The 23,744-nt window shown below is 41.9% G+C and overlaps 1 protein-coding gene across 1 annotated transcript in view; it reads right to left on the reverse strand.

Moving 5' to 3' along the window:
- Positions 1–253: 253 nt before the first annotated feature.
- The window catches only part of LOC106588220 (low density lipoprotein receptor-related protein 12), a 39,675-nt gene continuing 16,184 nt past the window's right edge, over positions 254–23,744 (reverse strand). Inside the window, exons 3-10 of the mRNA XM_014176997.3 lie at positions 21,301–21,436; positions 13,238–13,440; positions 9,249–9,427; positions 5,433–5,663; positions 4,996–5,217; positions 3,610–4,079; positions 3,128–3,260; positions 254–2,265 (exon numbers count right to left, since the gene is read on the reverse strand). Coding sequence (XP_014032472.1) covers positions 1,318–2,265; positions 3,128–3,260; positions 3,610–4,079; positions 4,996–5,217; positions 5,433–5,663; positions 9,249–9,427; positions 13,238–13,440; positions 21,301–21,436 — 2,522 coding nt within the window. The 3' untranslated portion in view covers positions 254–1,317. The remainder of the gene's footprint in view (positions 2,266–3,127; positions 3,261–3,609; positions 4,080–4,995; positions 5,218–5,432; positions 5,664–9,248; positions 9,428–13,237; positions 13,441–21,300; positions 21,437–23,744) is intronic.

Raw genomic sequence — 23,744 nt, forward strand, 5'->3', positions numbered from 1 at the left:
TTACCTTGTCAGATCGGAGATTCGATCTAGGAACCTTTCGGTTACTGGCCCAACGCTCTAACCACTAGGCTACCTGCCGCATTTTTGACTAGCTGCAGGCTAGTTGTCAAGTGATATTGTCGACCATCATCAGGTGATTCAGTAAAGAAAACTAATATTGACAGCAATACAGGTACGAACATTAGTGCTGAATTTACTAATGACTTTGAGCATTACAAATTTCACCTCATATCCCAACAAAGAAACAAACAAGTTAGCAGGATGAATGCTTTATTCTGATTTTCTACATGCAGAAAACAGTTATGTTTATATACTTGTTTTTCAATGTATCACTTTAACAAAAAAATAGCACAAGACAATTTGACATGCATCTTCTCAAGTAATAACTACTGAAAATGAAATAAATATACACAGTGGCACAAGTATTCTCAGTACCAAAACACTGAGGTTACCAAAACAGTAACAAAACAATAAATACAACAAACATCTGTGGATGTTATACAAGTTTCGTCTTCAGAAAGAGGTTCTCTGCAATTTACTTTTCATAAATAAACTGCTCTTGCTAAGATTACGCATGAGAACACATCAGTACCTTTCAATAGGAAAGGAGTTACACAGCCTCCCATGAACTGAAATGAAACAAACATACCATCACACGGTAAGCCACAGATACTCAGAGCCCTCACCCTCACATTCCCTATACTGAAGGAGAAGAAACAACTGACATCAAATAAAGCTGACAGCTATTTTTAAATCTCGTCAAGCTTTTCATAGGCTTTAGTTTGTTAATTGTACGTACTCTACACTTGGTCTCTCTCGTACCATTATTCTTGAACATAAAAAGACAGCTTATTTATTCTGCTTCATCCCAAATTAGTGTTAGAAGAAGAGGTGCTGTGGCTGCGTTGTTATACACCTCAGTCCCACTCTGCTTGCCTTGAGTTAAGCCTAACTCACACTCACAGGTGCACGGGTCTTGTTGCTATGGAGGAAATTCAACTTTTGCTCGGCTAGACAAAGTCAAGGTTCAGTAGTTCTACTCCCCAGTTCCCAGGCTGAGTTGGAACTCCCAAGGGAAAGGTCTGGAACTGGAACTTGGAGGGGAAGAGGGGGAGGAGGGCAGAGATGGTACCATCTGATGAATACACCAAGAAAACTGCAATACAGTACGAACTACAGACTTTTCAAAAACGGGGCATAAAAATGACATTTACCCCCCCGCCCTCTTCCAGAGAAAATAAATGGCAAAGTTTGACAGGGACGGTCCATTTTGACAGTCAGTTGAGCCATACTGTAACGTCATTTAGGTTAGAGCTATTAGCAGAGCAGAAGTAACTCGTCATCACTATTGGTCTCCGTCTTGCCTGTGGCCTCCAGACAGGCGTCTGGGATCTGTGCGGTGTGAACCATGCTACAGTGTTCACAGGGCCCGTTCCGGCCCAGGGACACCCGGCCTGACCTGAGAGAGGCTGGGGATGATAGGCGTGGGGCAGCCTGATCTAGACCTACCTCCAGGCTGAGGAGCCTGGAGGTCTCGCTGGTGGAGTCAGTGTCCGAGGCAGCATCTGAAACAGGGATAAGCAGCTCCACGTCGTCTTCGTCCTCCCTGGTCCCTGCTCCATGCTCTAGGTGCCTCAGAGGGCTGTGGTTCTGGGTTCCCCCACCCGAGGAGCCTCCGGAGCGGCCCAGGGAGAAACGTACCCAGCGCAGGCTGCGGGTGACCCGGCTCAGGGCACTGCTCAGCTGACTCCTCCCGGTCGCAGAACACTGAGGCTCTGCTGCCTCTCCCCCTGGGGTCTCTATGGTGTGTGTCTCCACCACTGCTGGGCTGGCCCTAGCCCGGTGGCTGTCCCTACAGCTGGGCAGAGGGGCGGAAGTGGTGGAGTTTGTCGACACCGAGACGATGGCCTCCACTGCAGTTGCCGGAGGGGTCTTTACGGGGAGGGGGGCTACAAGCCCCCCCACGGCCCCACGGACATCCCGGCGCTCGCTCTCTGTATCAGTGTCGTCCGAGTCGAGGGGCAGCAACCCCCGGTGCGGTCCAGCCCTGTCGGGTTCGTGGGCCGAGCAGCCACCGTTACTGCTGCTGGTGCTGTTGTCCTCGCCGTCAGCAGACACCAGGGCCAGTGAGCCGGAGCGCCGTGAGCGTGTGAAGTTGAAGAGACGTTGCCAGATGTTGCTGTGGCGACCGGAGGTGGGCAGGTGGATGGAGGTGAAACCCAGCTGGGAGCGAACAGCCAACCTCAGGTTCTCCAACACAGACGCCTGGACAACACACAGGGAGAACAGCAAGACTGTTAGTATCATCAATCAAATAATAAAGCCCTTTTTAAATCAACAGTTTACACAGTCCTTTACAGTAAGTAATCCAATCTATTATAGATGACAATTAACATCAAACTCCTGAGATGTGAATCTGAAGGTCATTGGGAAATGTGTCTCCCAACAGAAACCAGGAAAGACAGTTTATCCCACATAGTTGTAAGCTGGCGGCAAACCGGAATGTTTGTTTGGATTTCCATGACAAAGGCTTTATGAGGAGAGAAAAGTTGGTGCTGAACAAACTTGTTGGAGGAGTGGCTATACAAGTGGCTATACAGAGAAGCAGGCAGGACAGCTTGATTCGTGGCTGAGGCTCCGGACCTGTCCGTGTTTGGCTGACTAACTGTGACCCTCCTGGCTGCTACCGTGATCCTCCCTCCACTCCAGTTCCAATCTGCTTTAAATCCATTATTTCATTTCACCCGCATATCTTTTCTTTCCCTTTTTGTCTGTACACTGTAATTCAGCTTTCAGCTGTGAATGTGTACAAGCTCAAATAAACCTTACTATATAAAAACAGCCATAATGTTCTCCATGAAGCAGTTGTTTAACTAAACAATCCCAGTCAACTTCCACGTAATCAATCACAGTTAAACCGCTTCAACTTTTGTTACTGAAGTCAGGTTGTTAGACATTACAGAGTTGATTCTTGGTGTCTCCAATCCTATGACAAAGATAGGCATTCACGTCCGGACTTGAAATGTGCACTCTTAACACAGACTTAAGCTTAAGTCGTGTATGGACAAGAGGATCACATCTTCTGAGGAGAACAAGAGAGGGCAGTGTGATCTAGATGTAGACTTACCTGGTTGCCGGAGCAGACAGGGAAGTCCTCCACAGGGGGTATAAGGCCCTGGGCGATCAGCTGGCCATACGACGGGGGAGCCTCCCTCCTCAGGAGCTCAGCCTCAACCCTGGACAGCTGGGTCTCAAATGACCTGGGGAAACAGTTAGAGGGATTCAAAGGAATTGAAGCAACAAACACAACCAGATCAGTTAGATGTACAAAAAAAAAGCATTTCAAAGTTCATTCAGTGTCCTTTGATGGAGATCAAAGACAGAAATCAGAGAGCTAACTAGCTATATGAATCCAAAGACAGCATTTATAAAAGGCTAAAGACTAGTCTGGATTATCAATCATCTCTCGTAGTAGGTGTGAAACATACTAAAGCTGTCATAGCAAACCACACAGACAGAAACAAAGTCTTATGACTTATGTGGGCACTGTATAACTGTTTAACCACTGTGTAATAACAAGAGTAATAGCATGGGGTCTGAGTTTATTACCTGCGCTCAAACATCCGGAGGGAGTAGAGTTTGCAGGTGCAGCCCAGAGCGATGACCAGCAGCAGGCCACAGATGAGACTTCCTATAACCGCCGCCGTGATGACCCGTGTGGGCACGATGACCGGACAACTCTCCTCATCGCTTCCGTCGCCACAGTCGTCCTGCGCATCACACACCCAGCTCTCGAACACACAGCGGTTGTTCTTACAGTGGAAGTTGCCAGGCTGGCAGAAGAAGCAGTTCTTCTCGTCCGAGCCGTTGGGGCAGCGGTTCTGGTAGTTGCAGCGGTCCGAGCGCGGGTAACAGGCGCCATTTCTGGAGCAGGGAAACTCATCCTCCTGGCAGGTGCTGCAGTTGACCTCATCGCGGCCATTGGGGCAGTGCCAGTAACCGTCGCAGCGTTGCTGCTCCGTGTAGCAGCCCCAGTTGCCCCCACACGGGATCTCCCAGGGCAGACAGAAACCGTCCACCTGGCAGGAGATGAGGTAGATTAATTGATTAGTTGATTCGAGGGCATCCGTAATGATTCCAAAATAAAGAAATCAAGACTTTTCAAGGGAGAGTTTAAAGGGAAATATCAGAAGCACTTCTAGGTCAGTGAGATGTGTTTTACACATATTTGGCCTCAAAGAAAGTGGGTCTGGGTTTCATGCATCTAACGATACACAATACACCCAATGACAAAAATACGGACGAGATCAGAAAATTGAAGTAAGTCCTGCTTTGTGGCATTTCGCAAAGCCTCTGATATACCAATGGCACTATATATTTGTGTGCGTGTAGATATTGTTGTACTTCTTCGATAGAGCCATTGGATGTCTTTCAGCGGATTCATTCCTATATATACACACGATGACACATCAGAAATACTACAGCTCTGTGTGGGGCAGTGCTTCCTGCTCTGGTCCGTCGTGCATTCGGTATGAATGCTGGATCTTGTGGTACACTGTGAGCAGAGGAATAGACAGGAAGTCGAAACTTCCTAATTCTGCCAGTGAAATGAAAACAAGCTTGTTGGTTGTTTATGAAAAAACGTAACGTTGTTAATATTCTATATACAGTGGCAGAGATAAGGCTAAATGTCCCTTTAAATAAACACGATTGTTGGTTTTTTATGTTTATGAAAAAAACGTAACGTTGTTAATATTCTATATACAGTGGCAGAGATAAGGCTAAATGTCCCTTTAAATAAACAAGCTTGTTGGTTTTGATAAAAAAAAATAAGCTTTTCTCCCGTGCAATAAATAAGAAGCTAGTATGCAACGATGTGGGTACCTCTTACTATATTTTGCCTGGAAAACTATTAATTGAATCAATCGGCCCTAGCAACCAAACCAATAGCAACTAATCGATATGGAGAAACTTGGGTTGAACTCATGCGCCTACCTGGTAGGTGACATTGAAGCCCCTTGCCGCATTGATCTTGTCAGCGTAGAAGTGAACGCGCAGCTGGCCCGAGGACGAGACCACGGCCATGGGGGCACGGGAGTCAAAGGCTGTGAGGACGCGGAGTAGACGGCGAGGGTTCTCTTCCAAGCCGTCGTACACCTTGACGTAGTCCCCATAGCCCGTCCCGTCCAGCTTGAAGTCCATGAAACGCAGGATCACCTGAAATCAATCCATTAAAGAATGAATTAATGATTTTTAAATACATAGTCTACGTCTGGTGAGCCTTTGTCAAAAATAGTTTACCATATAGGGATATCGTGTCATTTCAGACAAACCCATAGTTGTCTCAGCCATGTGAATACCGTACAACAATACACACATACAAAAAATCATTGAGGATTTAAAAAAAATCAACAGTCCTAGCTACATCCAACCTTGCGGTGGTCGCCTGTGTCGATAAGCCAGGTGCAGTTGCTGCCTGGTGGGTAGAAGTCAGGGTAGTTGGGCGAGCTGAAGGTGCCGTAGAAGTTCCGCAGCCACTCGCCACAGGTGGGCACGTCACAGTCGATCTCGTCACCAAGGTCCTGGCAGTCGATGCTGCCGTCACATTTGAGCGACTCGTGCAGGCAGGTGTAGACACGGGTGTAGCGGGACAGGCAGGGAAACTGAATGATAATTGTATTAATTAATAATATTAATATTATAATTTTATTTTACAAATTTAAAATACATATAGTTTCCTCGGCCATGGGAGTACAAAAAAATCGTAGAGAATTGAAAACAAGGTCTACAAACGTATTTTCAATTGTGGTCCTTGTTTTTATCAAGTGGGCAAAATAATGGACAGCTTGTGCAAGATTGGCTGTACATTAGACACCCCAAAAGCACTTTATATTCAATTAAATTAGAAAATACATACAGAAAGTATTCACACCCCTTGACTTTTTCCACATTTTGTTGTGTTACAGCCTTAATTTAAAATAGATTTTGTGTCACTGGTCTGAACACACACAATATCCCATAATGTGGAATTATGTGAAAAACATTTTCTAAGAACTAATTTAAAATGAAAAGCTGAAAATGCTTGAGTCAATTAGTATTCAACTCTGCTGTTATAGCAAGCCTAAATAAGTTCAGGAGTACAAACTTGCTTAACAAATTACATAAGTTGCATGGAGATCACCTATTGGTAGATGAGTAAAAATACTGACATTGAATATCATTTTGAGCATGGTGAAGTTATTAATTACCCTTTAAATACACCCAGTCACTACAAAGGTAGAGGCGTCCTTCCTAACTGAGGTTTCCTACCTCTTCAGAAACTCAGGGATTTCACCATGAGGCCATGGTTACAGAGCTCAATGGCAGTGATAGGAAAAATCTGAGAATGGATCAACAATATTGTAGTTGTAGGTCCCATGTGGCTCAGTTCATAGAGCATGGCACTTGCAATGCCAGTGTTATGGGTTCGATTCCCATAGGGGAACAGTACGAAATAGTATGAAAAATGTATGCACTCACTACTGTAAGTTGATCTTGAGAAAAGCATCTGCTAAATGACAAAAATGTCAAATTTAGTTACTCCACAATACTAACCTAAATGACAGAGTGAAAAGAAGGAAGCCTATACCAAATAAAAATATTCCATGACATGCATGTTTGCAATAAGGCATTAAAATAAAAATGCAAAAAATGTGTGAAAGAAATTAACTTTCTGTCCTGAATACAAAGTGTTATGTTCGGGGCAAATCCAGCACAACACATCACTGAGTACAACTCTTCATATTTTTGAGGATGGTGGTGGCTGCATCATGTTACGGATATGCTTGTCATCGGCAAGGACTAGGGAGTTTTTGGGGGGATAAAAATGGAATAGAGTTAAGCACAGGCAAAATCCTATAGGAAAACCTGGTTCAGTCTGCTTTCCAACAGATACTGGGAGCCAAATATACACGAGTTGCTTACCAAAATTACATTGAACGTTTCAAAGTGGCCTAATTACAGTTTTAAAATTGGCTTGAAAATCTATGTCAAGAGTAAAACATTGAGGGCCTCCCGCATGGCGCAGCGGTCTAAGGCACTGCATTGAAGTGCTGGCTACGTCACTACAGATCCTGGTTCGATCCTAGGCTGTGTTGCAGCCGGCCGCGACCGGGAGACCCATGAGGCGGCGCACAATTGGCCCAGAGTCGTCCGGATTAGGGGAGGGTTTGGCCGGCTGGGTTGTCCATGTCTCTCTAGCAACTCCTGTGGTGGGCCGGGCGCAGTGCACACTGACACGGTCGCCAGGTGTACGGAGTTTCCTCCGACACATTGGTACGGCTGGCTTCCGGGTTAAGTGAGCATTTTGTCATGAAGCAGTGCGGCTTGGCAGGGTTGTGTTTCGGAGGATGCACGGCTCTCGACCTTCGCCTCTCCCGAGTCCATTCGAGAGTTGCAGCGATGAGACAAGACTACCAATTAGATACCACGAAAATTGGGGAGAAAAAGGGCAAAAAATAAATAATTAAAGACTGGAAAATGGCTGTCTAGCAATGACCAATAACCAATTTGACAGAGCTTGAAGAATTTGAAAAATTCATAATATGCAAAAATTATACAATCCAGGTGTGCAAAGCTCTTAGAGACTTACCCAGAAAGAGTCACAGCTGTAATCGCAGCCGAAGATGATTCTAACATGTATTGACTCAGGGGTGTGAATACTTACAGTAGCAGTCAAATGTTTGGACACACCTACTCATTCCAGGGTTTTTCTTTATTTTGACTATTTTCTACATTGTAGAATAATAGTGACGACATCAGCTGTGAAATAACACATATGGAATCATGTAGTAACCAAAAAAGGGTTAAACAAATCAAAATATATTTGAAATTTTAGATTCTTCAAAGTGGTCACCTTCTGCCTTGATGAAAGCTTTGCACTCTCTTGGCATTCCCTTCATGAGGTAGTCACCTGGATTGCATTTCAATTAACAGGTGTGGCTTGTTAAAGTTCATTTGTGGAATTTCTTTCCTTCTTAATGCATTTGAGCCAATCAGTTATGTTGTAACAAGGCAGTGGTGGTATACAGAAGATAGCCCTATTTAGTGAAATACCAAATCCATATTATAGCAAGAACAGCTCAAATAAGCAAAGAGAAACGACCCCCCATCATTACTTTAAGACATGAAGGTCAGTCAATCCGGAGTTTCTTCAAGTGCAGTCGCAAAAGCCATCAAGCGTTATGATGAAACTGGCTCTCATGAGGACCGCCACAGGAAAGGAAGACCCAGATTTACCTCTGCTGCAGAGGATAAGTTCATTAGAGTTACCAGCCTCAGAAATTGCAGCTGAAATATATGCTTCAGAGTTCAAGTAACAGACACATCTCAACATCAACTGTTCAGACACTGCATGAATCAGGCCTTCATGGTCAAATTGCTACAAAGAAACCACTACTACAGAACACCAATAAGAAGAAGAGACTTGCTTGAGCCAAGAAACACGAGCAACGGACATTAGACGGGTGGAAATCTGTCCTTTGGACTGATGAGTCCAAATTTGAGAGTTTTGGTTCCAACCGCAGTGTCTAGTAGGTGAACGAATGATCTCTGCATGTGTGGTTCCCACCGTGAAGCACAGAGGAGGAGGTGTGATGGTGCTTGCTGGTGACACTGTCTGTGATTTATTTAGAATCCAAGGCACACTTAAAAAGCATGGCAACCACAGCATTCTGCAGCGATACGCCATCCCATCTGGTTTGTGCTTAGTGGGACTATCATTTGTTTTTCAACAGGACAATGACCCAACACACCTCCAGGCTGTGTAAGGGCTATTTGACCAAGGAGAGTGATGGAGCGCTGCATCAGATGACCTGGCCTCCACAATCACCAAACCTCAACCCAATTGAGATGGTTTGGGATGAGTTGGACCGCAGAGTGAAGGAAAAGCGGCCAACACGTGCTCAGCATATGTGGGAACTCCTTCAAGACTGTTGGAAAAGTATTCCTCATGAAGCTGGTTGAGAGAATGCCAAGAGTGTGCAAAGCTTTCATCAAGGCAAAAGGTTACCACTTTGAAGAATCTAAAATCTAAAATATATTTTGATTTGTTTAACACTTTTTTGGTTACTAAATGATTCCATATGTGTTATTTCACAGTTGATGTCTTCACTATTATTCTACAATGTAGCAAATAATAGATTTAAAGAAAAACCCTTGAATGAGTAGGTGTCCAAACTTTTGACTGGTACTGTATGTAAATGAGATACCTGGTTGAAGGCACAGGGCTGGAAGGAGAATGCTGCCGAGGGGTTGGGCTGGACGCACAGCTCCTCGTCAGAGTTGTCACCACACTCGTCCATGGTGTTGCACTTCCATGACTCCGGGATGCACTTTCCGTTGGAGCAGTGGAACTGGTCCAAGTCGCAGCTGATCATCTCCGATTTTCCTGAAATTAGGAATATTAGGGCTGTGGCGGTCATGAAAGTTCGTCAGCCGGTGATTGTCAAGCAAATATCTGTCGGTCTCACGGTAATTGACCGTTAATCAACATAAACACATTTTCTCATCTCCTGGCTTCCACACATCCCTGCCACTGATGCAGACCTTTGGAACATATATATTTTAAAAAGTCTAATAAAGCCATATAATATGGCCTACATCGTCACAATAAATCCATTATTTATTTTAAAAACGGGTCTAAAGAACCATGATATGAAGAAATGTTGTCCTAATGTTAGGTCCTGATCTGGCTATGCCAAATGGCTGTGGGCTACACTAGTTCATTTAGCAGACAAGATTTGCTTAGAATTCTGTGGCATTATTTTATAGTGTATGAAGAATACAATTGAACAAAGCTGAATAAAATAGAAAGGACATTTTTTCCAAACAATTGAGGGGGTGCGCACGTGCGGCTATTCTGTGTTGAGCGGTTAACAAAGAAATACCTATTCCTATATGCTTCATTTAGAGTTATTAGTGTAATTTCAGTTCTACAAACGTTGGGATATATGTTTTGATGTTTAATACATTGTAAGGCTGCATGATGCGACTCTAATGATGATTTGAAAAAAGTAGCTTGAAAGGCATGAGCTGTGCTTTGTTTCTTGAGTAGGGTGTACACACTACATCAGTCACTCATTCACAATTTGACAAGCACTTGATAATGCTTAGAATTTCAAGGTGGCAATAAATATTCCAAACATAGTCTGGGACAGTTGTGGGATGCGATAGATCCTAAATTAATACAACCACTAACATCAAAATACCTTTTTACGCAATGTGGCTGACGCAACAGATCAGAACGTTTAGCTTAAACTGTTGATAAACTATTAGGCTATTTCTTCACATAATAAGCGCAGCAATGCACACTATAAGCGCAAATGTTCCATTAGCGCACAACACCATTATCATAAGCGGGAAAACACCATTATCAGAAGTGATCACAAATGCAATTATGCATGTAATAATTTTCACCATAAAAATGCACCATTATTATAAAAGTGTCTTCCCCAAACTTGAAACTCACACACTGCTTGGGTCTGCCAGTTAGGCTCTACATCCCTTGTACAGCGGATTAATATACTTAATTTTAAGAAGTTATTTGGCCACTTTAGTTGATCCAAACCTTATCAAAACATATAGGGCTTTGGGCTAGGCAACACGAGGTGTGCAATTATGATTTGAAAAAGTCACAAAAAAATGCAGTTTCTTATGCTGGGCATCATTCACAAGTGATATATTTTCACAAGTGATAGGCTAATATTGTCACCCATCAGACTATTCTTGATTTAATCTCGTCTTTACATATACTAAATAATATATGTGTGAAATTTGTTTTGGATTAAGAATGGACCATTATCATGCACCTGTATCGAAACAGGGTCAGCGGGAAAAAATACATGCACTTAAATAGTGAATGGAGAACGCTTTTCCCTGTGGTTTATTTTCATGCCAGCCAGGTAGGCTATACTCCTGTTGTAAAGATAAATAATGTGCTTAATATTAGGAAAGTTGAGAAATAAATATAGTAGGCCTAGTCTATAGAAAGGTGATGGGATCCTCCTCTTTTTAATAGAGGCCATCACTCTGTTTTCTCACGCAATTGCATAGCGTATAGAAATGTTGCGCAACATGAGCTCATGGGCTCTAATGAAGTGTTTGATTAGATTTTCGATTGCATTTGCATTGATGTCAGAGTAAATAGAGGGCCAATAAAGTGCTGAGTACCAGGCAGTTAGCAAGTTTGGTAGGCTACTATATGACCAGCAGCAGCATCAGAGCTGGGAGAAGCCTAATTACCGTGACTAAATGGTCACGTGTAATTTGACTGCCTTCATGACTCGTGACCGCCGGTGTGGCGGTAATACGGTCACCGCAACAGCCCTAGGGGAAATGCCACCATTTAACCTGATAGGGCTAGGGGGCAGCATTTGCACGTCTGGATAAAAAAAATGTACCCGATTTAATCTGGTTACTAATCCTACCCAGTAACTAGAATATGCATATACTTATTATATATGGATAGAAAACACTCTAAAGTTTCTAAAACTGTTTGAATGGTGTCTGTGAGTATAACAGAACTCATTTGGCAGGCAAAACCCTGAGACATTTTCTGACAGGAAGTGGATACCTGATGTGTTGTATTACCTTTAAACCTATCCCATTGAAAAACACAGGGGCTGAGGAATATTTTGGCACTTCCTATTGCTTCCACTAGATGTCACCAGCCTTTACAAAGTGTTTTGAGTCTTCTGGAGGGAGATCTGACCGAACAAGAGCCATGGAACGATGATGTCCCATTAGACACCTGGCGCGCGAGTTCATGTTGGGTACCCTCGTTCCAATAGGTTATAAAAGAGTATGCATTCGTCCACCTTGAATATTATTCATGTTCTGGTTAAAAAAGGCCCTAATGATTTATGCTATACAACGTTTGACATGTTTGAACGAACGTAAATATATTTATTCCCCTCGTTCATGACGAGAAGTCCGGCTGGCTTAGATCATGTGCTAACAAGACGGAGATTTTTGGACATAAATGATGAGCTTTTTTGAACAAAACTACATTCGTTATGGACCTGTGATACCTGGAAGTGATATCTGATGAAGAGAATCAAAGGTAATGGATTATTTACATAGTATTTTCGATTTTAGATCTCCCCAACATGACGTCTAGTCTGTATCGCAACGCGTATTTTTCTGGGCGCAGTGCTCAGATTATTGCAAAGTGTGATTTCCCAGTAAGGTTATTTTTAAATCTGGCAAGTTGATTGCGTTCAAGAGATGTACATCTATAATTCTTTAAATGACAATATAATATTTTACCAATGTTTTCTAATTTTAATTATTTAATTTGTGACGCTGACTTGACTGCCGGTTATTGGAGGGAAACGATTTCCTCAACATCAATGCCATAGTAAAACGCTGTTTTTGGATATAAATATGAACTTGATAGAACTAAAAATGCATGCATTGTCTAACATAATGTCCTAGGAGTGTCATCTGATGGAGATTGTAAAAGGTTAGTGCATCATTTTAGCTGGTTTTATGGTTTTGGTTACCCTGTCTTTGAATTGACAAAACATTACACACAACTCTTGTAAATGTACTGTCCTAACATACTCTAAATTTATGCTTTCGCCGTAAAACCTTTTTGAAATCGTAAAACGTGGTTAGATTAAGGAGATGTTTATCTTTCAAAGGGTGTAAAATAGTTGTATGTTTGAAAAATGTGAATTTTGACATTTATTTGGATTCAAATTTGCCGCTCTTGAAATGCACCTGCTGTTGATGGAGTGCACCACGGGTGGCACGCTAGCGTCCCACCTAGCCCATAGAGGTTAATGCACTTTGTGACCATTTAAAAATGTTTTACCATTAGTGACAATCAAGCAAAAATTGTGGGATCATTTAGTTAAATGATGTACAATGATAGTGCCTATTGATCAAGCTGATCAAGTTGATCAACATTATATCAGCAGAATCAATTTCTTTATATGTTCATTTATCGACGTACACAATCCGTGAGCCTCTGATCCTCTGTCTTTTTACACGTTTGAAAATCCAATGCTTGGAGACAACAGAGAGAAAAGCATAGAAAGAGGACAAAAAAAATAAAAGCTGCTTTCTCTCTTTTCTCTTGGGGGTAGTAACATCCTCACCACCAGTAGACATCTGTCCACATGTCATCTCTGATCTGACTGTACAGTAGCCCTTGCTACAGATATAAATAGCATGACTCTGCGAGCGGTGCTACCTGTTATATAAGACAGCCTGAAGCCCTTGCCGGTCATGATGTCGTCCGAGTGGAACTTGATCCACACGTGGTCCTGGGAGGAAATGTAAGGGGCTGGGATGGATGAGCCACATGCCCGGTAGCTGTCCAGGTTCTTGTAGGTGCTAATGGAGATCCAGTCCAGGCCGCAACGGTGAGAGCTCTGGATCTCAAAGTCCTGGAAACTGGGGGGAGAAATGGCAAAGGGTTAAAAGAGGTTTCCCGACAGTAAAAACCATTCATGTACTGTACATTTCACAATTTAGTATGTTAAAGATCGAATCCGCATTTTGGGAAACAGCACCACTGTTCGCCCCAGCGTCTTTGTTATTGTTTTGTTGATGAAACAATGGAGAGGAGTGTCTAGCAGCGTGGTAAAATAAAATGTGCAGTACATATTCTGCTGTTCTAATGCGCGTGCATTGATGTTCGAGTGTTCGTTGTTTGCAGTAACTTGTTGAAATATCCCAAAAGGACATGGCAGTTTCACTAATTAAGGATTCTAGCTTTATAGACACTCTTATCCAGAGCGAACTACAATAAGTGCATTCATCTGAAGTAGGTAAGAAAACCACATATCTCGTCGAAGTCTGTAAATTGGATGTCCTCGATATGAGCGACTTTCATAGGGTACATGCTGGAAAAAAGCAAACAGTTGAAAGAAGTTTCCCAACAATAAAGATAATCAATGTATTTCCCTGATATGACTAGTTGACTTTCCTCCAGGGTTAGAATACATTGGATGAGACATAACCAATACTGAACTGCTTTTATTAAAAAAAATAAAGAGAGTAAAACCACTTACATTACTAATGTGTAGAACCACGACTTGCGTATAAACACTACTAACACATTCGCTAATTTAGTGAATTTATCAAGTGTTGTTTTTGCATGCAAGCCCTGTTGCCCATTAATGGTCATTGATAGATTGCATTTTCTGTTTGTTCTTAACCACTAAACAGGGTCTATTTCTGTGCTGGTAACCATGGACACAGCACTGCCAAAAAGAAAAGGCAAGTTGCTGTCAGCACTCTGGTCGGTGCTCATCCATAGGCGGCGTTCCTTTTGGCCAGGGACTTCAACGCAGGGAAATTTAAATCCGTTTGATCTCATTTATACCAGCATGTAACATGTGCAACCAGAGGGAAAAAAACTCTAGACAACCTTTACGTCACACACACAAAGATACGTACAAAGATCTCCCTCGCCCTCCATTTGGCAAATCTGACCATAACGCTATCGTCCTGATTCCTGCTTACAAGCAAATACTAAAGCAGGAAGTATCAGTGACTCGCTCAATACGGAAGTGGTCAGGTGACGCAGATACTAAGCTACAGGACTGTTTTGCTAGCACAGACTGGAATATGTTCCAGGACTCTTCCGATACCATTGAGGAGTACACCACAACAGTCACTGGCTTCATCAATAAGTGCATCGATGTTGTTGTCCCCACAGTGACTGTACATACAGTTGAAGTCGGACGTTTACATACACTTAAGTTGGAGTCATTAAAACTTGTTTTTCAACCACTCCACAAAATTCTTGTTAACCTGTTTGGGATAGGGGGCAGTATTTTCACAGCCGGACAAAAAACATACCCGATTTAATCTGGTTACTACTCCTGCCCAGAAACTAGAATATGCATATAATTAGTAGATTTGGATAGAAAACACAAAAGTTTCTAAAACTGTTTGAACGGTGTCTGTGAGTATAACCAAACTCATATGGCAGGCCAAAACCTGAGAAGATTCCATACAGGAAGTGCCCTGTCTGACACTTTGTTCTCCTTCTGTTGCATCTCTATCAAAAATATGTGACATTTTCTAAGGCTTCCATTGGCTCTCAGAAGGCGCCAGAAAGTGGAATGGGGTGTCTGCTGTCTCTGGGCGAAGAACAGGAGAATTTGTGAGTGGTCAGCCTGGGGACAGTGACACTGGAGATGCGCGGTCACAAGACTACTCAATTTTTTTCTTTCAGCCTTTGAATGAATACAATGTCGCCCGGTTGGAATATTATTGCTATTTTACGAGAAAAATTGCAAAAAAATTGATTTTAAACAGCGTTTGACATGCTTCGAAGTACGGTAATGGAATATTTTTAATTTTTTTGTCACGAAATGCGCTCGCGCGTCACCCTTCGGATAGTGACCTGAACGCACAAACAAAACAGAGCTATTTCAATATAACTATGGATTATTTGGAACCAAAACAGCATTTATTGTTGAAGTAGAAGTGCTGGGAGTGCATTCTGACGAAGAACAGCAAAGGTAATCCAATTTTTCTAATAGTAATTCTGAGTTTAGGTTGTCCCAAACTTGGTGGGTGTCAAAATAGCTAGCCGTGATGGCCGGGCTATCTACTCAGAATATTACAAAATGAGCTTTCGCCGAAAAGCTATTTTAAAATCTGACACCGCGATTGCATAAAGGAGTTCTGTATCTATAATTCTTAAAATAATTGTTATGTATTTTGTGAACGTTTATCATGAGTAATTTAGTAAATTCACCGGATCTTTGCGGTGGGTATGTTAGTTCTGAACATCACATGCTAATGTAAAAAGCTGGTTTTTGATATAAATATGAACTTGATTGAACAAAACATGCATGTATTGTATAACAATGTCCTAGGAGTGTCATCTGATGAAGATCATCAAAGGTTAGTGCTGCATTTAGCTGTGGTTTTGGTTTTTGTGACATATATGCTTGCTTTGAAAATGGCTGTGTGATTATTTTTGGCAGGGTACTCTCCTGACATAATCTAATGTTTTGCTTTCGCTGTAAAGCCTTTTTGAAATCGGACAATGTGGTTAGATTAACGAGAGTCTTGTCTTTAAAATGGTGTAAAATAGTCATATGTTTGAGAAATTGAAGTTATAGCATTTTTGAGGTATTTGTATTTCGCGCCACGCTCTACCATTGGATATTGGTGAGGCGGTCTGTCCTTAACCTCTTAGGGCTAGGGGGCAGTATTTACACCGCCGGATAAAAAACGTACCCGATTTAATCTGGTTACTACTCCTACCCAGTAACTAGAATATGCATATACGTATTAGATATGGATAGAAAACACCCTAAAGTTTATAAAACTGTTTGAATGGTGTCTGTGAGTATAACAGAACTCATATGGCAGGCAAAAACCTGAGAGATTCCTTTACAGGAAGTGGCCTGTCTGACCATTTATTGGCTTTCTTTGACATCTCTTTCCATAACAAAGGATCTCTGCGGTAACGTGACACTTCCCACGGCTCTCAGAGCCCGGGAAAAAGCTTAATGTCGTCATTCCAGCCCCAGGCTGAAACACATTATCGCCTTTGTCAAGTGGCCGATCAGGGGACAGTGGGCTTAGGCGCGTGCACTGGTCGCCCCCGTCTTCTTTTTTTCCCTCTATTTACCGAAACGCAGATTCCCGGTCGGAATATTATCGCTTTTTTACGAGATAAATTGCATAAAAATTGATTTTAAACAGCGGTTGACATGCTTCGAAGTACGGTAATGGAATATTTAGAATTTTTTTGTCACGAAATGCGCCATGCTCGTAACCCTGATTTACCATTTCGGATAGTGTCTAGAACGCACGAACAAAACGCCGCTGTTTGGATATAACGATGGATTATTTGGGACCAAACCAACATTTGTTATTGAAGTAGAAGTCCTGGGAGTGCATTCTGACGAAGAACAGCAAAGGTAATAACATTTTTGTTATAGTAAATCTGATTTTGGTGAAGGCTAAACTTGCTGGGTGTCTAAATAGCTAGCCCGTGATGGCTGGGCTATGTACTTAGAATATTGCAAAATGTGCTTTCACCAAAAAGCTATTTTAAAATCGGACATATCGAGTGCATAGAGGAGTTCTGTATCTATAATTCTTAAAATAATTGTTATGCTTTTTGTGAACGTTTATCGTGAGTAATTTAGTAAATTGTTAGTAAATTCCCCGGAAGTTTGCGGGGGGGTATGCTAGTTCTGAACGTCACATGCTAATGTAAAAAGCTGGTTTTTGATATAAATATGAACTTGATTGAACAAAACATGCATGTATTGTATAACCTAATGTCCTAGGGTTGTCATCTGATGAAGATCATCAAAGGTTAGTGCTGCATTTAGCTGTGGTTTGGGTTTATGTGACATTATATGCTAGCTTGAAAAATGGGTGTCTGATTATTTCTGGCTGGGTACTCTGCTGACATAATCTAATGTTTTGCTTTCGTTGTAAAGCCTTTTTGAAATCGGACAGTGTGGTTAGATAAAGGAGAGTCTTGTCTTTAAAATGGTGTAAAATAGTTATATGTTTGAGAAATTGAAGTAATTGCATTTTTAAGGTATTTGAATATCGCGCCACGGGATTAGACTGGCTGTTGCGTAGGTGGGACGATTTGGTGCCACCTACCCTAGAGAGGTTAACAAACAATCGTTTTGGCTAGTAGGTTAGGACATCTACTTTGTGCATGACACAAAGTTTTCCAACAATTGTTTAGACAGACAGATTATTTCACTGTATCACAATTCCAGTGGGTCAGAGGTTTACATACACTAAGTCGACTGTGCCTTTAAACAGCTTGGAAAATTGCAGAAAATTATGTCATGGCTTTAGAAGCTTCTGATTGACATAATTTGAGTCAATTGGAGGTGCACCTGTGGATATATTTCAAGGCTTACCTTCAAACTCAGAGCCTCTTTACTTGACATCATGGAAAAATCAAATGAAATCAGCCAAGACCTCAGACCTCCACAAGTCTGATTTATCCTTAGGAGCAATTTCCAAACGCCTGAAGGTACCACGTTCATCTGTACAAACAATAGTACGCAAGTATAAACACCATGGGACCATGCAGCTGTCATACCGCTCAGGAAGGAGACGCATTCTGTCTCCTAGAGATGAACGTACTTTGCGAAAAGTGCAAATCAATCCCAGAACAACAGCAAAGGACCTTGTGATGATGCTGGAGGAAACAGGTAAAAAAGTATCTATATTCACAGTAAAACAAGTCCTATATCGACATAACCTGAAAGGCCGCTCAGCAAGGAAGAAGCCACTGCTCCAAAACCGCCATAAAAAAGCCAGACTACGGTTTGCAACTGCACATGGTTTTAAAGAATGTACTTTTTGGAGAAATGTCCTCTGGTCTGATGAAACAAAAATAGAACTGTTCGGCCATAATGACCATCGTTATGTTTGGAGGAAAAAGGTGGAGGCTTGCAAGCCGAAGAACACCATCCCAACCGTGAAGCACGGGGGTGGCAGCATCATGTTGTGGGGGTGCTTTGCTGCAGGAGGGACTGGTGCACTTCACAAAATAGATGGCATCATGAGGCGGGAAATTACGTGGATATATTGAAGCAACATCTCAAGACATCAGTCAGGAAGTTAAAGCTTGGTCACAAATGGGTCTTCCAAATGGATAATGACCCCAAGCATACTTCCAAAGTTGTGGCAAAATGGCTTAAGCGCAACAAAGTCAAGGTATTGGACCCCTGACCTCAATCCTATAGAACATTTGTGGGCAGAACTGAAAAAGCATTGCTTGCCTCGAAGCGAGCATAAAAGTTATTTAGCCAGTTGGGTCAGCTCACGTCACTGAGCAGGTCGCGGCTGGGTTTCCCTTTGTAGTCCATAATAGTTTGCAAGCCCTGGCACATCCGACGAGCGACAGAGCCAGTGTAGTAAGATTCAATCTTAGTCATGTATTGATGCTTTGCCTGTTTGATGGTTCGTCTGAGGGAATAGCAGGATTTCTTATAAGCGTCTGGATTAGTGTCCCAAGTCCTTGAAATCGGCAGCTTTAGCTGGGTGCGGATGTTGCCTGTAATCCATGGCTTCTGGTTAGGATATATATACCTATGGTCACTGTGGGGATGACGTCATCGATGCACGACCAGTCGCGGACAAAGATATTGGCACCCTTGTAATTTTTTCAAATAATGCACCATTTCTTCCAGAAAACTGTTGAAATTAAAACATATTTTGGTATCCATATATGCATGTCTTCGGTGTGCAGTTGAACAAAACAAAAAAATCAGAATAATTTACTAAATTATATGGTAGGAGACCCAGGAGGACCCACTGCTGAGAGAAAGACATAAGAAAGCCCGACTGCAATTGCCAAAACACATCTGAACATGCCAAAATCCTTCTGGGAGAATTTTCTGTGGACAGATGAGACCAAATTAGAGGTTTTTGGTAAAGCACACCATCTCTATGTTTACGGAAAACATAATGAAGCTTTCAAAGAAAATAACACCTTCCCTACAGTCAAACATGGAGGTTGAGTGATGTTTTGGGGTTGTGCCTGGAACGTGTGCATGGCATCATGAAGTCAGGTGAATACCAAGGTATTTTGGAGCGCAATGTCAGACCCAGGTCATGGTTCTTCCAGCAGGACAATGACCCCAAACACACTTCAAAAAGCACCCAGGAATGATTCAAGACAAAACGTTGGACTGTTCTGAAGTGGTCATCAATGAGTCCAGATCTAAATCCCATTGAAAACTTGTAGAGAGATCTGAAAACAGCAGTTAGGAGAAGGCACCCTTCTAATCTGGTAGAACTGGAGCAGTTTGCACAAGAGGAGTGGGCCAAACTGACTGTACAGAGGTGCAGGAAGCTCATTGATGGTTATAGGAAGCGCTTGATTGCAGTCTAGGGTGTCAATAATTTTGTCAATGCCATTTCTGTTTATTTTCTGATTTAAATGGATATATTACATTCTGAATCAAAAATAAAGGTTCTGTAATATTAACAGTGAAATAAAGAATTGTGGAGACCAAATACAATTAGTGAGTTACTTGAAAAAAGTGCAAGGGTGCCAATATTTTTGGCCACAACTGTATTGATGAATCCGGTGACTGAGGTGGTAAACTCCTCAATGCCATTGGATGAATCACAGAACATATTCCAGTCTGTGTTAACAAAACAGTCCTGTAGCGTAGCATCCACGTCATCTGACCACTTCCGTATTAAGCGAGTCACTGGTACTTCCTGCTTTAATTTTTGCTTGTAAGCAGGAGGATAGAATTATGGTCAGATTTTCCAAATGGAGGGCGAGGGACAGCTTTCTACGCATCTCTGTGTGTGAAGTAAAGGTGGTCTAGAGTTTTTTCCCCCTCTGGTTGCACATGTGACATGCTGGTAGAAATGTGGTAAAACTGATTTAAGTTAAGTTTGCCTGCATAAATGTCCCTGGCCTCTAGGTGGGCCGCTTCTGGATGAGGATTTTCTTTTTTGCTTATGGCCTTATACAGCTCGTTGAGTGTGGTCTTAGTGCCAGCGTCATTTGTTGTGTGGTAAATAAACGGCTACGAAAAATATAGATGAAAACTCTCTTGGTAGATAGTGTGGTCTACAGCTGATCATAAGGTACTCTACCTCAGGTGAGCAATACCTCAAGATTACATTAATATTAGACATTGCGCACCAGCTGTTATTGACAAAGACACCCCCCCCCCCCCCTTGTCTTACCGGACGTAGCTGTTCTGTCCTGCCGATGCACGGAAAACCCAGGCAACTGTATATTATCTGTGTCGTCGATTAGCCAGGACTCGGTGAAACATAAGATACTACCGTTTTTAATGTCCCGTTGGTAGTACAGTCTCGAAATGACCTCATCCAGTTTATTATCCAGTGACTGCACGTTGGCTAATAGAATGGATGGTAGGGGCGGGTTGAGTGGGTTGACTAAAGTGTTTTGCCTTGCTTAGGGCCCCCAGTTACCCAACCCCCATATAGGGCCCCCTACCTCCTCTCTTCCCCATCTGCTGATTAACACTTATTGAGTGCAGGCTTCTGTAGTTGACAGTTGCAGTAAAAAAAAAAAAAAGAAACTCTGCATTTTTCCCACCTCAAGTGCCCCCTACAGGCTTGGGCCAGGAGGAATCAGCCCCTGCATTAATCAGGCCCTCTTATCGCATGGGCAATGCATGCATCCAGCTAGGCTGAGGAGGGTACAGACTGAGGGAGGGAGATACTGAGGGAGGAGATGAGGAATGGAGGAGAGGAAGAGATGTTTCAAAGTGGTATACATTGTGGAGAGGAGATGGTGCAGAGCTGTACCTGATGGTGATGATTTCCCCAGGGTTAGCCCTGATGTTCCAGCTGCAGTTGATCCTGGAGGGGTACTGGAAGGGCCAGCCAGGGCTGGTGATCACTCCACTGGACGCCCTGATCTGCTCTGCCACATCTCCACATGCTGGACACACACACACACATTTGACCCAAGTTAAACAATGTAAAGGCAATGCTACCAAATACTAATTGAGTGTATGTAAACTTCTGACCCACTGGGAATGTGATGAATGAAATAAAAGCTGAAATAAATCACTCTCTCTACTATTATTCTGACATTTCACATTCTTAAAATAAAGTGATGATCCTAACTGACCTAAGACAGGGAATTTTTACTTGGATTAAGGAATTGTGAAAAACCTATTTGGCTAAGGTGTATGTAAACTTCCGACTTCAACTGTATGTGTATCACGTCACTGTTCTCGAACCCTGCACTGTGCACAAAGAGAGTAAATTAAACAGATGTGCTTGGATCCACCATGCAACCTCATTGGACAATACTGGGCTGACCAGATCCCGCCTACCATTTTTACCTTGCAACCTAATTGGGCATGATTCCACCTGTCAATAAACATTGTCCATCATGCTAGGTTGTTGTAAGCTACTGATTTTCTATCACCCTTTGTTGGATGGTCGGAAAAGACTATGGCAAAATATAATAAAATCTGAGGACCTTCAGAAAGTATTCACACCCCTTGACTTCCTCCAAATTTTGTTGTGTTAAAAAGTGGGTATAAAATGTATTTCATTTTCGGTCAACAATCTACAGAAAACACAGAAAAAACAAATATATCTTGATTAGTAGATAAGTAATGTTAGAAACACCTAAGATATTTTCACACCTGGATTGTACAATATTTGCCCATTATTTAATTTTTTTGTTCTGCAAGTCAAGTTGGTTGTTGATAATTGCTAGACAGCCATTTTCAAGTCTTGCCATAGATTTTCTACACTGAATGTACAAAACATTAGGAACACCTGCTCTTTCCTTTCCATGATTTAAGCCCTATTCGCATGGGACTAATACTACTATAGAATGTCAGTTATGTAATTATTACCCCAGCATGTCCATTTTTTCAGTGGACGATTCGGACGGAATTGGTTTTACAAAACTGCCGCTGCAATTCTTTTTTTTCCTCATTCAAAGTGGGCTCTTCCTGGCGTGAAGATATTTCAAATATCTAAGGATAGCCTAATATTAGCCTACATACAATAATGTATATCATCAAGAACCATGAACTGTAACCTATCCAAACATTTAATTACCTGACGTGTACGGCAATTTTGCAATTCATTGGCACAATATCGTCCACTTCATCTTTTAAAAGAGAAGTATCGCACTAGGAAAGTTGATATATGACAAAACAGTTAATCTGAAGGCTATATGCATAGTACTTTGTTTTATGTATCAAATTGTCCAGATGTTCTTACCCAAACTGGGTGCAGCACCTGTTCAACTTTGTAATATCCCTCAAAACAGAGGCGTGACGATTCGCACAGGATAATTATTATCTGAAGATCTGGGAGTTTGCTGAAAAACTGTAGGTTTTTAGGGCTGGGATAATAACCTTCCTGCCAAGTAAAAATGACTGACATGGCAGATTTGAATGGGACTAAAATTACAGATGTTCTCTTCACAGTCCACGCTGTTCCATAAGGTGTATTTTTATCGTAAAAAATAAATAAATCTGATTCTAATGCTTGCATCTGTTACCTGATGTGGAATTGGGTGTCTGAGCTGTGTGCTAGTAGTTTAAACAGACAGCTCGATGCATTCAGCATGTCAACACTTCTTACAAAAACAAGTAGTGATGTCAATTTCTCCTCCACTTTGAGCCAGGAGAGATTGACATGCATATTATTAATTTTAGCTCTCTGTGTAGATTCAAGGCCTAGATGTGCTGCCCTGTTCTGAGCCAAATTGTACAAAGCCAAGAGTTTTTTACTATTATTCATCTTTGTTTCATAGTATAATTTCTTCTTCTTATTTAGTTTAGTCACGATTTCTCAATTTGCAGTACATTGCCAATCAGTTGTGCAGGCAGACTTATTTGCCTCAGCTCTCTCAACCATACAATTTTTATATTCTTCATCAATCCACCAGGATTTAACAGTTTTTACAGTCATTTTCTTAAATGGGTGCATGCTTATTAGTAACTGGAATAAGCAATTTCAAAAATGTGTCAAGTGCAGCGTGTGGTAGCTCCTCATTACACACCACAGGCATACAAATATTGTTTATATCAACATAGGAATCACTACAAAACTTATTGTATGACCTCGTGTGACTTTGGTTTTCCTAGATATTATTACTACATTGTGATCACTACATCCAAAGGATTTGGATACAGCTGTCAAGCAAATGTCTGTAGCATTAGTAAAGATGTGATTAATACACGTTGATGATTTCATTCCTATGCTGTTTGTTAATA

This window comes from Salmo salar, chromosome 27 (genome assembly GCF_965601325.2).
Source record: "Salmo salar chromosome 27, fSalSal1, whole genome shotgun sequence".
Taxonomy (NCBI): domain Eukaryota; kingdom Metazoa; phylum Chordata; class Actinopteri; order Salmoniformes; family Salmonidae; genus Salmo; species Salmo salar.